Consider the following 18,205-nt stretch of genomic DNA (forward strand, 5'->3'; position numbering starts at 1 on the left):
CGAAGATTTACAGTGATGAAACAAGGTGGCATCCCTAAGTTTCATATAGGAATTATAATACATGTAATTCTATCTCGAATAGTAACTTAATAAAGGGACAGAAAACCGTCACCATCGCTCTTTGCAAATTCCAATGAATAAAACAATCATTAAAGCTTTGAAATTGAATTAAATCGAATTGAATTAAATCAATTTCAGATATCCATGTTTCCAGTATAGTTGCTACTGTTGGAGAACTCACGACATCAAAAGCGTGCATAGTCACTCCGCACGGAGAATGGCTTCAAATCAACGTATCAGTCGATTCGGCCGGGGTGTCACACGTCATCGGGAAATTAGATTACAACCAATCTTTTGAAAACCCATCGTCCCTGGACAGATTTAATGCTAGTATCCGCATGAATGGTGATACAGTTGATGTGATGGTGACTCTGAATCTAACGGAACCAACAACCGAAATCTGCTCCAGGGACAACAGTTATAAAGTGTATTGCTCTGTGATTATGAACGACACTTTTCCGACTAAGGTGGTCGAGTTCAATGCAATTTCCGTGACAGGTAAGTGACTCTCAAATACAGAAGGGAAACATACCCAAACTTGATATCTTCATTCCACTGCCATGATAATAGATTGTAGTGGGTAAGACGGGCTTTATAGAAGAAAATGTTATCCCCTCATTTTTTGTTAATTTTAACTATTTTATTTTTAATCATTGTTCCTAATGGAAACGATGTACTGTGTATTAAATATTACCCTCGATAAATTGCTGGTTAATGAATGCTAAACAATTAGATATGGCGCATATATATTCGACGTATGTGACATAGGTCAATCGAAAATCGATTGTTTTATTGAACATAGATGATAACGACAAACTAATAACTCAACGGGATGATTTAAGCTTCTCCATCGTCAACTCCACGTATTTATGCAGCAATATTCCATTATCACCTGCATATGGTGTTTATGTCTCTCATCTGATTGGATATGAAAGAGCTTGTGTGTATGATAAGTTTTTGAATCGAGGCAAGCTACTGACAAACACGTGGATGCTGTAGGAGTGTCAGCAGTCTAGTTGAAAGTCAGCATTTCACAAATCGTATGGTCTTCATAAGGATCTAAGTTTCCAATACAACCTGTCATTGGGTCAAATGCAGTGTGACCTGTTCCAAACTAATTATTAGGCCGTTCTTTACACACTGATTTTGACTACGGATTACAAAATATAGGGTTCACAGAGGGTATGACTGATCGACATGGGATGCTTACTTCTCCTTGTCACCCGATCCCACCTCTGGTATATCCAGAGGTCCGTGTTTGCCCAACTCTTGATTTTGTATTCATTGTAGGAGTTACATGTATGAGATTGATCACGGTTTGTTATATTCACTTTTTCGTTTTTCACACAAGCACACACTAGTGTGATCATCCAGTAATGGCATCTGGTATGCCTAAAACATTTTTAGACTGTTAAAAGTATAGCAAATTGAACGAATGTCAGACCCCTAAGGTCAAGGTTATGGGTAAAATTTGCTTTTTTGCTTATCAAAATTACAAGCCTATTGTGATTAATCATATAACATGATAATGTTTATTCTGAGATTGATTCCATTGCGGATGAGGGGACTCTATTTTAGCTTTATATAATACCTAAAACACAACTTTCAATATTCAGAATTGTTTGTACTTCCAGCTCCTATGTCAGAAGTAAGCATCGACTCTAAGGTACATTACAACGAAGGTGATCTGATGACCTTCAATTGTACAACGAAAGTGGATCCAGATTATAGTTACTTTCATGCTGAATTAATCAAAAATTCCAACACTCTTTTCACAATTCCCGGTCCAGATTTTGGGACTGGACTTAACACCGACTGTTCCATTGATTTCAACTGGGTTGGTGGTCCCCCTCTTCCGCTGACTTCCAATCAAAACGGCGTCATAGTCCGCTGTGTTGTACGAAACACTGTGCTGAATAAGACTAAGATTGCTGAAAAGACGCTGAATGTATCATCTGCTGGTATGTATAATAAACAATGGAGTGAACTAATACGATCAAATGTCCCAATTTCTAGTAACGTTAGATGAAGCATTTGTTCCCTAGTAAAATATGAGAAAATGCACTTTGCACGTATTTCGGAAGATATATGAAAAAGCGGGGTATCCTATCACAACATGGCGTATCATAATATAAAAGACCCACAGGAGTTTTCGAAATGAGAAACACAGGGGATTTTCATCTAGTAACTTTGATTTAAACTTGAACACTTGTAGGAATCAAGATGTTTGCGTACGATAGCATTCAGCACGTCTATTTGAAATCAAATATGTACATAGCACATAACAAAAACTACAGGGAACTTACTTTCCTTCTTGAGATCCAACATGAAATACATGTACTTTTTCTTTTCTGAAAGTTTGATAAATCTGAATAAGAATTACAGCTTATGATTTAGTATTGTATACAAAGATTTTCGAAATTTCCATTTCAGTGCCTTAATGTATCGAGTACAATATTGATCACTGTTCGTTATCTTCACCTTTCATTAACACCACTAGGAACTAAAGTTTGCATATTAGGTGCCTGTCTGGCATTTTGATACTCTTTTTGAAACAATTCCCAATATCCATTTCAGTGACCCTCACCTCTCATACCTGACTTTGAAAACCAATATGAATCAAGGACGTCATATAAGTAATACTTTCTGCGAGTTTTAAGGCATTCGAAAAGAGATTTGTCTTAAATTTTGAATGCAGGGCTGAACAAACTAATCAAGAAAGGTCTTATTAATGAACGAATGAACAAACATACCATCGTAGAAACGACCCACATAACTGTTGTATTGATTGATTGAATATTGTTTAACGTTCCTCTCAAGAATATTTCACTCATATGGAGACGTCACTAATGCCGGTGAAGGGCTGCAAAATTTAGGCCTATGCTCGGCGCTTATGGCCTTTGAGCAGGGAGGGATCTTTATCGTTCCACACCTACTGTGAAACGGGACCTCGGTTTTTATGGTCTCAGGCGAAGGACCACCCCATTTAGTCGCCTCTTACGACAAGCAAGGGGTACTGAGGATCTATTCTAACCCGGATCCCCACGGGAGAGCACCTGTTTCAAAAAGATGAAAATAATATATACATTTCAAAAATAAAATAACGATATGTACATGAGTGTGTGTATAAAATAACAATATACATTACTTTATTTCAGGTGTTGCATTTTTTGAATATATCAAATCAAACCTGAAAAAAAGTTTCCAAGAAATAGAATGCATAGCCCGCAGTGCGTCATCAATATTTCAGGAAATCATTTTATCTAAAGATGGTGCCGAAATTGCTGTTATGAATAGTTCAGGAACGGCCTCGATGCTTATAACTAATGCGAGATACTCTGTAACAACACAATCGTTTAGTGGCGATGAACGACTGATCTTGAGAATATCCAGTGTGGAGTGCGAAGATCAAGGAATGTTTGGTTGCAAAATGTCGACAAAGAACAATTCTATAATAACCGCTCCCAATATGACGTTTATTGTGGAAGGTAATTAATTTAACGTTTACTTATTTGCCTACATTATGTATTTGTATTCAGAAATTTGTGAATTTTTGATATATTTCAAACGCGAAATTGTCAATTCAGTTTCGCTGTATCTATGCGTAGTCAGGCACTTCAACGTACTGTAAACGTATTATATTTGGCGGAAATCGTTTTTTCAACAAGTTAGTTTAGATTTGATTTAGCGCATTCCTGAATTACTTTAAACATCTAGATTTACGGATGGCATTTAGCGATGTATTTGATTTAGCGGAAGCTGCGTTCCGCCAAAGGCGCTAAATAGAATACACAGCCAAATGTAATACATTTACAGTATTTAGTTTGATCCATATAATTTCCCTAGTAATCTTGTTCTGTAAATAGTATTTTAAAATAATTGTGATGTACTTAATTATACATGTTTACATGTACTTAAACACTGTGTTATCAAATTCTATCCATCAACTATTATCACTTCTGAATTACTTGGTCATATCCTTACTGAATGTTATTGTCATATTACAAGGAGCTAAACCAGAATTGAAATTACATCCCGACATCTTCGAACCTTTTGCTAGAGCAGGCCTCAATCATATTTGTTCCACGGAGCACACCGGAATGGAAGAGAGAAATAACTACTTGGAAGTTCAAATATTCAAACCGAACACTGTGACTGGTTTTAGATACTCAAACAGAATAGCAGAGACCGAAAAAATGCTGGATCCTACGAACAATATAACTTACATCAACATCACAGGAACGACTGCCCAGTTCCTTCTTGTGTCTGATTGGAAAACGAATGTGTCGTGTAACAACCCGGAAACGATAACATTTTTGCTGGACTTGACGATGGAGTTCAATAACGGGACTGTGAAATGTGTGCTGAAGGACGACGAGACAGTGCACTCTTCTGTGGAGTCACGCATAACAGTGATTTCTGGTAAGACATTTTCTATAATTTCATAACAATCTAGGAAGAATTTCAATCTCATTGATGACAGATTAGTTTGTACAAGGCTTATTGGTCTTTCTTTCTGTTGTTTGAATTGTAACGAAGAATTTATTTTAGGTAACTTTTGTGACGGATATGAGCACCAATCTATCAGAAAACATCCGAACAATGACTGCAATAGTTTTGTCGATTGTTCGAAAATCGGAGGGAAAATGTATGCCGTGGGAAATCAATGTCCTACTGGCCAATGCATGGACTTTACAAACAAATATTGTGTAACTTGTGACGGAAGTTTTACTTGCGAGGAAGTAACAACACCTGGTAAAAATGTTTTTTTTACTCCTAATTAACACTATTAGTAATGATAGCACATTTAATTTGACTTCGATTCAATTTTATAGTTTATTTCATGTGTAATTTCTTTTAAATGTTTAATATTAAGCTAGCACATGATCTACAATATGAAAAGAAATCTTACTTTGTGTTGATAACGTTCTTATCTATTTGTTGGTAATCATAAATATAACTTTAAGGTGGAATAGCAGTCATAAAATTTAAAAACAATCATATCATTTGAAGTGGGACGTAAATTCAAAATCATTGACAATAATATTCTAAACACATAATGATATTGATATATTCCAATTTACTGTAGATATCAAGGAAAACGCATCATTATTTCAAATAATTATGTTAAATAGTAGATGTTTAACAGTAAACTTGTATGCATAAGACCTCATTGTATCCATTTAGGGCCTACAACAATAATGACAACCCTACCCCCAGGAACACGCTGTGAGTGGGAATTTATTTTACCTACATTTATATCAAATAGAAATGGCTTCAATGTTTTATTTCATATTATCCATGATGTTGTAGATCCCCATCAAATTGTAGAACTATTTCTGTGAAATGTTGCAAGAACTAAATGTTCATTAAAGGACAATATATATATATATATATATATATATATATATATATATATATATATATATATATATAATCACAAGAAAGCATTATGAATTCGGCTTTCAAATATGGTCATATATCATCGCAACCAAATATTGACCAACGTCCTTTTGAGTCCTGTGTCTGCTGGGTATGAATAGGGCCTAATTTGACGTTAAATCTGATTTTCAGAATTTGTGTATTTCTACATTACTTTGATGAAAGATGTGTGTGAATATAACGCTTTTTTGCTATATATCCTATGTGTATCATGCATTATGTTTTCAACAATATCAGTGCAAAACGTTTGATATACAAGACATTTATAACATTGCGGGTATTATAGATGTGTCCTGTAATGATTCCACCCACTCGGAGGGGACATCAGCCATCGTAAAATGTGTTGTCCTAGATAACACATTCGTCAGTCTAAACATCACATTCCTCCCAGAGTCAAGTCAAGGGAGTGAGGAAAAAATAGCGGGAATTCTTCCAGACGGCACGGTGCAATCTCAGTCTCGTCCTGACATGGACATATCCACCAACTTTGCTTCATCGCCTATGATTTTATCAATGACGTTCCATTCAGTAAATTGCAGTGGTAAAGGACGATATAGTATCACCGGCATGGGAACAGATTCATCATTTGCCCTTTCTGTTGAAACATTTAGACTAAATGTTATTAGTAAGTTGTTTCTTTATCATTTTGAGTTATCAAATTGATCAGGTCAATTAGCAGTAATTAACCAGCATTTACATGTACAACGATGGCAGTAAATAATTGAATTAATTATTGAATACTGGAAGCATGTCTATTATATAACTTATACTCTGTAAGGCACAGGAATCGGTCAAGGTTGCATTACATTTCTAAATATAGATAACAATTCGTTCTCAATCACTGTAAATGTACAAAGTTTAGACGATATACTAGAACACACATGTAGTTACATGTGTGTCAGTGACAGTCATTTTCAGCATTTATCACAAGACAGCAATATTCATATAAAACCACTCTCGTGGGGATCCGGGTTAGAATAGGTCCTCAGAACCCCTTGTATGTCATAAGGGGCGACTTAATGGGAAGGTCCTTCAAATGAGACCGCGAATGAAGAGGTCCCGTGTCACAGTAGGAGTGGCCCGATAAAGACCCCTCCCTGCTCAAAGGCCGTACGCGCCGAGGTTACAGAATCGTACAGTCCCTCACAGGCAATGTGACGTCTCTATAGGAGTGCAAAAGTCTTCAGTGAGACGATAAACAATATACAACCAACCAACTAACAAATAAAACTACAGTTATCATTCATGAAACATCGATATAAGAGACTTTGATATATGGTATAAAATGGTTTGCTAATAGGCATTATGTAGTTAGTATTCAATTATGAGTACTATAAGTGTACCTGTTAACAATATTTGCAACTCACATATTCCAGTTTTGGCAATACATTTAACACAAAATCAAGATATCTAAAAAAAAAAAAAACACCTCTAAAATCACACCAATTGTAACACATTGTTAACCTTATCCAGTCACTGAACATTTATGATATCAGTTTCAGATCAAACAGTAAGTACCAAATTCATAGTAAATCAGAACAGTTGACCATTTGGTCCACGTTTAGAAAATCAAAACTATTGACCGTTTCGTCCAGATGCTAGAATAAATCATTTCATGTTCTATGTGTTTTATCTTTCGGGGGAATGTTTGTTTCGGGGGGTATGCTTGTTTCTGTTTCTGTATTATGTCACCAGTTGTAGGCGAAATTCAACAAATTTAGACCTATGCTTAGTGCTCAGGGCCGTATCAATTAGTGATCTTTAGCGTGCCAACGCCTTCCGCGACACGGGACCTTCATTTTTACGGCCATATCCCAAAGATCCGTGTCACTCACTTCCACTTCCGAGTGTTTGGCAAAGAACTAGTCACTATATTTTTGTTTACATCTAAGGCTTGGCGCGGTCATGACACGAACAGGGCTCCCGACCACGAAGAGAATGCTCTACCACTGACCTTCCGCTGTCAGAAATTGCAACTAATTAAAGTTTCCTTCCCAGATATGAAGTATAATTGCGAGCTTTCATTTGAATTGAACAAAACTAGTTATAGATAAATGAACTTCTAAAGGCGAGTGATTTGTACCATAATTTTATAAAGGAATGTACCGCATTTCTTTTAAAACTAGTATTACTAGTGACCATAATGTTTTATGTGATAGAATACTTTCTTAGTTACCGGCCGCGGTCGCTTAGTGCAGGTAGGTCGCTCACTTTGCATCAAGAACCCTCCCTGGGTTGGTCGTAATCATCATAGACAGGTAAAAAATTGTGACACTTTCGTTACGACTGGTGACGTCTCTACATTGGTGAATTGTTTTTTGATATGACGTAAAATAATACATAAAACCTACTCAGTTACTTTACATTTGTCACAAGCTTTCTGGGATTGAACAAAAATAACCATTCTGACTACACATTTCAGCAGAAACACAATTACTTTATTATATTAAGTTCAGTTCAGTTCATTTTGTTAAACTATTTGTTTGATCATTTTTTTTTAAATTGACTCTAGTCTTTGTGGAGTGCATATATCGTAAAACTTTAAAGCACATATGCTTTATTATAGTTTGTCCATTTACTAATTACTATTATTGTAAATCCTATATCACAATAAGTACAGCGATATGTTAAAATCAAGTCCATTATTTAGCGTGAAATCACTTGATTTTGCGGGGACTAATTTACGTGGATTCCCAGATTTTACCCTTTCGTTGGGATGTAATTTCGTGGGTATGGTTTCGGTACATTGAATTATCATATTTGTGTATTTCGTTGTGGTTTGGAATTCCTGAGATAGGAGTAATCTGGAAATCCATGAAATCTAATAATTTTACAGTACTATAAAAATTAATTTTCAGGCAATCTGACAGCATTCAGTATAAACACGAGTCCAATTTACGAAGAGGGTTCACAGATTGAATTCAACTGTACAGCTACTCTAGATGAGTCTCACGCAGACATTAAAGCGTACTACAAAAGACAATCAGAGAGCAGTTTGACCGAAATTGAAGGATCAACAGTTATCACTGGAAGAAACGACCCACACTGTCTTGTGAATGTCGTTTGGAAACCATCAAATCTTATGATAGCTGATGGAAGTTTCAATAATACCGATCTTAAATGTTCAATTATGCAATGGCCATTTGCAAATAAATTTAAGTCAATTACTGTTGGAAGCGCAGGTATAGTTTCGCATGGAAGTTTTTTTTTTTAAATTATCTTTTAATTATTATTAAAACAACTGATATACAATAAACAGATTTACATAAGAAAAAAATTCAGCACATAGACTTGTACGTATTGCATCTCTAATTTGATACACTTGCGTGTTTTATGTGTCACTGAATTATAGGGATTTGCATATATTATACACAAGCATTATACACCAGACATAGACATACAAGTATTATACATATATTATACACAAACACTATACATCAGACACACAAGTATTATACATATATTATACACAAACACTATACATCAGACATAGATATACAAGTATTATACATATATTATACACAAACACTATACATCAGACATAGATATACAAGTATTATACATATATTATACACAAGCACTATACATCAGACAGACATACAAGTAGTATACATATATTATACACAAGCACTATACATCACACATAGACACACAAGTATTATACATATACAAAAGCACTATACATCAGACATAGATATACAAGTATTATACATATATTATACACAAGCACTATACACCAGACATAGATATACAAGCAATATCCATATATTATACACAAGCACTATACATCAGACATAGACATACAAGTATTATACATATATTATACACAAGCACTATACATCAGACATAGATATACAAGTATTATACATATATTATACACAAACACTATACATCAGACATAGATATACAAGTATTATACATATATTATACACAAGCACTATACATCAGACATAGATATACAAGTATTATACATATATTATACACAAGCACTATACACCAGACATGGATATACAAGTACTATACATATATTATACACAAGCACTATACATCAGACATAGATATACAAGTATTATACATATTCTATACACAAACACTATACAATAGACAGACATACAAGTATCATACATATATTATACACAAGCACTATACACCAGACATAGATATACAAGTACTATACATATATTATACACAAGCACTATACATCAGACATAGATATACAAGTATCATACATATAGTATACACAAGCACTATACATCAGACATACAACTATTATACATATATTATACACAAACACTATACATCAGACATAGATATACAAGTAGTATACATATAGTATACACAAGCACTATACATCAGACATAGATATACAAGTATTATACATATAGTATACACAAGCACTATACATCAGACACACAAGTATTATACATATATTTACTTGTCTTCTAAGATTTACGTGTATGGTGCAACGTCGAAAATTAAGTATTAAACACACACATTTAAAGAAATACTTATAGGTTTATAATTATATGTTGCAAAAATGTACCATGTAACGATAGTAATGTTGGGATTAATTGAAAGGCCCCCACATGCAAAAGGATACACAATTTTTAATAGCTAGTCCATGAAAGTATCCTCTTGATCTTCAACTGGGGGGCAGCCCCCCTTGGACGGTGGGATTATGATATTCAATGATAATACTCTCTAAGATTAATTACCATCTCTTTGAAAAAATGAAAATGCTTTGTATTGCCAGTAGCAAATAGTGTTTCTGAATATTGTGAAATACATCCTTTAAAGTTACATAAAAGTCCTTCAGATGTTTCATCAATATTTTTAAGTCTACAATACATTTTATATTTGTATATTTTTAGAGCTATAATCCAAAATATATTTTACAGTATACGTATTGTATTTATATCAAGGATCTTCTACAAATTAATCAGAAATGTGGTTGAGTGACCATAGTTCTTTAAAGAGGTCATCCATAAAGATATATATATTTGGATACCACACTGTCTTTGTCAATATAAAAGATTCCAAATAATTCCTTCACCGGCATTGGTGCCGTCTCCATATAAGTGAAAAATTCCCGAGAGAGACATTAAACAATATACAACCAACCAACCAAATAATCAATTGATTTGTAAACATGAAAACTGCAAGCCTTTTATAAATCTGAAAAATGATGCAACTAGACTATTAGTACATTGTGCTTAAAGTAACCGTTACAAAACGAAATAGTTTGATAACTTTGTTTTGGAATCAGTCTTTCGTTTTTTCAAAGGACATATCATTCTGCACAAAATGGTGTAAATAAAGTATACCCAATCTCCCTTTTACAAGCGTCTCTGCACTCACTCTATTTCACAATTTTATAAAAACTAAAAATCTGCTTTTGATATTTCGACCTTTAATGAACATTTTATTAAAGTTAAATGTATTAAACGTGTTTATGTAATACTATGCATGATAAGCCTAACTTTCATTACCTTTTTACAGATGTCGCCTTTGATATCTACAAAATTGAAGCTAACATCAACAGCATGGTGTCTGCCAAATGCTTTGCAAGGAATGTGAATGCTGTAAAAGCGATTGTTATAAGAAGAGCTGACAATAACGCGACGGTCGCCAGTATCTCTCTAACAAACACCCTTACCTTCAGTGTAGATGGAGTAACGGTCAGTTACACAAACAACTCTTTGACGATGTCCATAGCAGCATTAAGTTGTTGGGATGAGGGATACTATACCTGCACCGTTGTAAAATCTGATGATGCAGAGACCAGTGCACCGGCGCAACTTCACATTCAACCAAAAGGTATTGGTGTCATTTCACTAGAAAGAAATATAGCTATTAAAATATAATACTGAATATATCTAAGCTTATCTTAGTGGTGTTTTTATTTTGGAGTGTTTTGTGCTACTACATGTATGAGTTCTCTTATATTCTAAACGAAAATACATTAATACGAAATATATAGGTACATGTATATGTACACCGTATTGATGGAGAACAATAAAAGGTGACCAAGGCATGGTTGTGCGGAAGTCAATAGTCTAAAAAGTAGCACTAAAAGTTTGATTACTCTCTACAGATCCGCCCAAAAAGCAGTTATCGACATTGCGCCTCGATCCAGACATAAAAGAAAACAGTTACGACAGCGCCAAAGTACACACCTGTACGGGAGATGTAGGCTATCCAGTGAGCGAGGGATATTTATCAATAACAATTACTAACCCCGACACCAATGTTAACTATTCATATGATAAAAAAGCAGTTACAGATGCCATGAAAACTCCCGAAACATCGCCTCTTAAATTTAGAGTCAGTCTTGCAACTGGACTAAGCATACTAATTGTAGAAGATGACGAAACAACTGATATCAACTGTACAAGGACGAGAATGATAAAGTTCTTATTGCAAGTTACGAGGGACTGGAATATGGCGAAGATTCACTGCAGTGTTAAAACAGATAATGGTGAAATAAAGGAAACCGTAGTTGAAGATGAAATATACGTTATTCCAAGTAAGTAAAATGTATTATTGTAAATTACTTCATAATATACGAGTTTATCTGTAGGTTGTTTTAAATCATTCGTTTTTAAGGTAACTCCATACTCGCATTATCATCTGATGAAAGTTTGAAATGTGTATTTATTTCAATTCATTAGAGTTAAAACTAATGAATTTATTGCCCTTGATTTCAATATTTTTAAACATATTGATTATTCATATATAACTTAGACTTTGAAATATTTTATGTTTAACAAGATTTTTTACAATAACATTGAAAAAGACTCCAACAACATTTATGGTAATATCATGCACAAATCTAAAATCATTGATTTTGTAAAATCTTCTGACGTCACAGGAGGGTGGAATTACTTTAACACCCGAAACTTCAAATGGAATAATTGTTTTTAATATTGCTACTCTGAATCTGTGTAGACTAATTGATTTTAACCAAGTTTACAGAACTTAAAGCCTCTGCATGCCATATTGAAATTTGTGCTTATTTTGTATGCAAAAATCTTCACTGAATTCAAACTTACTCGTCTCAAATTAAGTAGTATGAAAGGTGAAGATAACGAACAGTGATCAATCTCATAACTGGTATAAGGAATACAAAATAGAGAGTTGGGCAAACACGGTCCCTTGGATATACCAGAAATGGGATCAAGTGTCCAAGAGGAGTAAGCATTCGCTGTCGACCTGTCACGCCCGCCGTGATCCCTATATCTTGATCAGGCAAACGGAGTAATCTGCAGTCAAAATCAGTGTGCCAAGAACGGCCTAACAATCGGTATGAAACACGTCAGACAGCATTTGACCCAATGATAGGATAGTATATATAGTCTAATGATAAGATAGTAATATATCATGTAATATTTAACAGAAACAACTCTGAGGTTTTATATTTACATAATGTATATTTTGCTATAATATGATGGAAACCTATTTAATGATTAACCTGGTTCCATTGTTTTAGAGAGTATATGTGATGATACGAATGGGACTGATGCATTCCGACCGCACGAAAAAATGGATGGATGCCACACTTATGTGAGATGTTATAATTACATACCAGCAGGCCAACGTTGTATTTTTTACTTGTGTTTTGACCATGAAAAAAGGATTTGTGATTGGTGCTATAATGTGAAGTGCGAATCGGAGATGACGACTACGACAGAAGGTAAATGTATTTGTCGATTTTCAGTTCTAAAATGTCAAGTATGTGAGACATTTATCAAATTACAATTGTATGTATCATGATATAGGACTTGTATTTAGATATTATTAAAGAAATGTTGTTCCTTGAACATTTCTTTGTGAATCAATATTTGAGATGCAATTGCTGTACAGTCCTCATGTTATGCGAGTACATGTACCTAATTTGACAACACTGTCATTTTTCTTGATTTAGCATGAATGATTTAATATAAAGGGCTTTTAGGTCACTTGAGTAAACTCAGGTGACTTATTGCAATTTGTTGTCGTACGTCATCGTCCGTTAACAATTTAACATTTTAAACTTCTTCTTGATAACTACCATTCCATTTCTTTTCAAATTTGATATGAAACATCATTGGGATAAGGGAGTATAACATGTGAATTTCAGGTCTCCTGAACCCCTAGGGCCTCCGATGTAGGACAAAAAGTGCCAAAAATGGGAAATTTTATGATTCCCGTGTTAGAGACTGACTTCAATACGGGGTCAAACTTGGTATATATAGTGTATGAATGGTGAAGATAACGAACAGTGGTTAATCTCATAACTTCAATAAAACATCGTCAAAACATCATAAAGATAATTTGATTAAACACTTGAACGTGTATCATTACATAGCGACCAGTTCAGATTTATTTTTCCCGATAAAATGTAACTCGTTAGACGCAAATCAATTCGCGAAACTAATTTACAAAGGGACAAAAAATCCTCGCTGAGTAACTCATTGACAACATAAGTATTTTCAACCATTTCAAAGTCATGGTAAACTACATCTGGAGAGATATGTGGATCATAGAATGTGAATTTTCTCCGTTATAATTATTATGATTAAACGTGGCATTATAGCGTAACAATGAATCCCGTGAGTGCAAAGTCATTCTATAGAGCCACGCATGGACGAAGCAAACGTAACGGTGTATGCCTGATATATTTTTGCATTTAAGGGAAAGAAATTAGCTACAAATGGTTACATTACTTTGGTTGTACATTTCAAATTCTTTTCCAGGATCGACAGAATTAGTGACAACAACTATCCCTCCATCTAGTACTCCAGCATTGCTTTGTAAGCTATCCATAAAACAGTTTTCTATATTTACAATCAATAGTTATTATCATGGGTGGATGACAAGATTATAGCAGACATTTTATATTTCAAAAATCAGTTTGTCGGAAGTAATTGATGCCAGTGAAATTGGTTTTGTTTTAAAAACTGACGTTTTCAGATATTTATGACTTTTCGAAATAATGAGATGCCAAAGGTTATAATTGCATTCTAATATTATAGAATATGTAAGTTGATACAAATATGATATACAGAGTCCGTATTTACAGGTCCTTTACAATCCTGCACGTCAGATTCGGCATACCAAGGGGAAACTGCTAGACTGTCATGTTCTATGAACATGTCTGCGTCATATACACAAATAACTGTTGCGAAAAAAGGTCAAGCTTTATTAGTGGTGTATCCAAACAGTACCACTGTCTTCAGTATCAGTGAATATGCCGACAAGTATACCTGGACGTTGGGCACATCTTCCGTTTTCACAATCAAGAACGCGTCATGTTCTGACAGATCAGAATATACATTCACGGTGGAGACTGATGACGGGAGGACCTGCTCTGAAAAACCGTCTTTTGATTTGAAAGGTAATATTCTAAAGCTTTGTGACTCTGTTTACTTAAGAGATATTTCATCTTTCGAGATTCGTTATGAATATATATATATATATATATATATATATATATATATATATATATATATATATATTGATTTTTTTTAAAATTACATATCCAATATGTTTACGAATACTTTGAGGAACACGCGAAAGACCTACAGTTATTACTATTAAGTACAATTTCAAAATCAAAGGTGATTTACTATTCCATATCTTGGATTAGCTGCAAATATGTAGCACTCTGGGAAAAATATGGGGATAGACTAGAGAGCTACAGATCCATCCCTTTTAAACAATACAACGTACTTTTTAAAACGATAATGTCTATGTAAAACTTATATGGTACCAATTTTGATGCACCAGATGCGCATTTCGACAAATAATGTCTCTTCAGTGATGCTCAACCGAAATGTTTGAAATCCGAAATAACAATGAAGTTTTCGAGCTATTATAGGGAAAAACAGTGTACCAAAAAAAGTGGAGCCAAATTCATCTAAGGATAAGAGCTATGCGTGAGGGAGATAATCCTTAATTTTGAAATGAATTTTTAAATTTTATAACAGCAAATAAATATACACCCGTATTTTCAAGCTAGTAATGAAGTACTTAGCTTCTGGGCTGTAGAGACCCTCGGGGACTAACAGTCCACCAGCAGAGGCCTCGACCCAGGGGTCATAATGTAAACAAATATCCCCACAGATATATTAGTTAGATATTTTGAATGATATTATTCCATATTATTTAAAAATTCTTGTTTGAATAATTTCGAATATTGAATTTAATTCACGGTTTTCATTAATCTGGTCCCTTTCCCCGTCACTCTGTTTTGTGGGCGGGTACCAGATTAGGCTTTCACAGAATAGCAGGATTACTTTCCAATACTCATGAACTTATTTTACATCGATGGAAATGATATATTTTTCATTTTACATGTTTATAATAAATGAAGACCGAATATATACTTCTGATAGGATAATATTAATATATACGAAAAATCACAGGTGTTCGATAGCGAATAGCGAAGTATAAAAATAGTGGCGGGGATAGGGACCTGTCTAATGAAACCTATGTATTTAAACAACTATTTTTTTTTTTAAAAAATCAACTGGATTTATTTCATCTAAGATATTTAAATAAATTTGTCATGGGAATATTAGAGTACGAGTGTGGAAATGAATCGGGGTTGATTTGAGTGGCTACCGAGCTTGGCTACATGTACATCAACAAACGAAAGTTAAAGCTTTGAGTTTTTGGGACGCATGGGGCTTTAATGAAAATTGGAAGGTATATGTGGGCACAGCCGTAGTGGGGAAATGTGTTAAAATATTTATAACACAACTTTGAGACGGCGATGGAAGAACACAACGGTATAAAGTATCAACTGTGCGCATTTCTTCTGCGCCGTAAATCGAAGATACTTTTTATAAGGGAAGGAGATGTAGGTCTATGGTCTGTCGCATTATTTCCCCAGAGAGCTACAGATCTGAAGCTAATCTCAATTGGGATATTGTACATTTACAATAATTAGATGCCACTAATAATTAATTTTGTTATTATTTCTGGTTATATATCATAAGCCTTAACTTTAAGTAAATAAACTGTATGAACTTTTATTCAGTCAAACCAGCAACACCTACGTTAGCAATTGGTTACACGTGGGAAATTGGAAAAAACGAAAAGATTCACACTTGTTCGGGGGATGTTGGAAACCCTGCCGGAACATTGTCGCTTGAAATAAGAAACGGGACATCAGGAAATTATACATTATATACCCCCTCGCTTAGAGATGATAAGCCAAAGTTCCATGAAGAGAACTGTTCCAACACGCTAGATGTTGAGTTTTCAATTGATTTCACATCAACCGATCTCCAGGGACACTATATTCGTTGTGTTGCTGATAATCCACATACACTTCAGAGCTCGGACACTTTTCCTGCTTCCAATGCAGTGATGATCAACCCACTTCCTGGTAAGCTCAGTTTATGAAAATTTGCATAACAGTCCGATGTTTTGCATGAGTAAGGTTTGTTAACTTGTCTTAAAAATTACACAAAATTGTATACATGTAAGAAGAAAAAGAATTTTTTAATTCATTTTCTATATTGAATTATTTTTCAGCAACTGGTGATTAAGCTATACATAAGGCAAATACACCAAACTTTTAAATATGGTTCACGTTTCACAAACTGATTATTAAACACGCCTACGTGAAGGAGACGCAAATGTGAGAAATATTGTAAATGAAAAATATCAGTCCATTAAATACATGTAAATGTTAACATTATGATTTATTTGATAAAGCAAGTTAAATAATGATTACTATTATGAAAATCTAAAATATGCGATTCATTTGTCCGGATGCTTTATTTATCCGGACAGTTTTGCTAGGGGAAAATGTCTGGATTAACGAAGCTTCACTGTATATGTACGTATATTACGACGCATCTAAATTACCCTGTATTCTGTAGTCACTGTTCTGAAATATATCTGCGAACACCAAAATATATCATTCAAAAACAATTTTCTGAAGTAGATGCACCATGAAATGATAAAATGAACAATGTTTTGTAAAGCATTTAAATTTTCTTTGCAGTTAATCCATGTTTAGTTGATGGGCTTCATCCTTATCCAGGTGAATGCACTCGATATTTGAATTGTGCTACTAGCATCACCAGAGTTAGTCAGTGTGGTGCATTATGCTTTAACCCAAACAGTAGCACCTGTGATACTGATTGTTCTCATTGTTAGCTGTGATTTTTGTGTCGCCCACACAGCGAGGTAGGCACTAAGGAATTACTTTCTTTGGAGTGCGAACTCTTTCTGACTGGCTGGCTGGAGTTGTTGGTACCTGTATGCGACACATGTAATCCCCAGAAACATTTTATGAATAATGTGATACAGAGAGAATGCATGCTACACTATACAAATATTTTTATGAATTTAGTGTTCGTTATTGCGTAACATGGATGAGCTTTACCAAGATTATATTATATTTTTCAATGTTAATCTGTTTAAAAGATGTTTTTTTTGTAGAAACTATTTCATACTTTATCAGATTGTTATGCATATATAGATGTAATGGCGTTAATATTTTATGCACACAACAAGAAAATCCTCGAAATACAGATGTAATGTCATCTGTAAAGTGAAGATGAAAAATCGGTTCGGACATTGACTATGTATATGAATAAATCATGCGAAACTTATTTTCTTTCTCTTTTTATTACAAATTTGCGGGAAAGATGTAGTCGCTCTTTGCCAATTGCTGAAAAGAGAGTATGTACATGTATAACAGTTC

General features: G+C 34.3%; 1 protein-coding gene across 1 annotated transcript in view; it reads left to right on the forward strand.

The window, feature by feature from the left end:
• The window catches only part of LOC125678007 (serine-rich adhesin for platelets-like), a 31,134-nt gene extending 13,020 nt beyond the window's left edge, over positions 1-18,114 (forward strand). Inside the window, exons 7-21 of the mRNA XM_056150688.1 lie at positions 199-558; positions 1,695-2,021; positions 3,219-3,548; positions 4,069-4,482; positions 4,612-4,815; positions 5,248-5,289; positions 5,789-6,127; positions 8,361-8,684; positions 11,002-11,319; positions 11,597-12,028; positions 12,992-13,195; positions 14,238-14,294; positions 14,564-14,878; positions 16,526-16,876; positions 17,501-18,114. Coding sequence (XP_056006663.1) covers positions 199-558; positions 1,695-2,021; positions 3,219-3,548; positions 4,069-4,482; positions 4,612-4,815; positions 5,248-5,289; positions 5,789-6,127; positions 8,361-8,684; positions 11,002-11,319; positions 11,597-12,028; positions 12,992-13,195; positions 14,238-14,294; positions 14,564-14,878; positions 16,526-16,876; positions 17,501-17,655 — 4,172 coding nt within the window. The 3' untranslated portion in view covers positions 17,656-18,114. The remainder of the gene's footprint in view (positions 1-198; positions 559-1,694; positions 2,022-3,218; positions 3,549-4,068; positions 4,483-4,611; positions 4,816-5,247; positions 5,290-5,788; positions 6,128-8,360; positions 8,685-11,001; positions 11,320-11,596; positions 12,029-12,991; positions 13,196-14,237; positions 14,295-14,563; positions 14,879-16,525; positions 16,877-17,500) is intronic.
• The last annotated feature ends 91 nt before the right edge of the window (positions 18,115-18,205 follow it).

The sequence above is a fragment of the Ostrea edulis genome, chromosome 9, assembly GCF_947568905.1.
Source record: "Ostrea edulis chromosome 9, xbOstEdul1.1, whole genome shotgun sequence".
Lineage (NCBI taxonomy): Eukaryota > Metazoa > Mollusca > Bivalvia > Ostreida > Ostreidae > Ostrea > Ostrea edulis.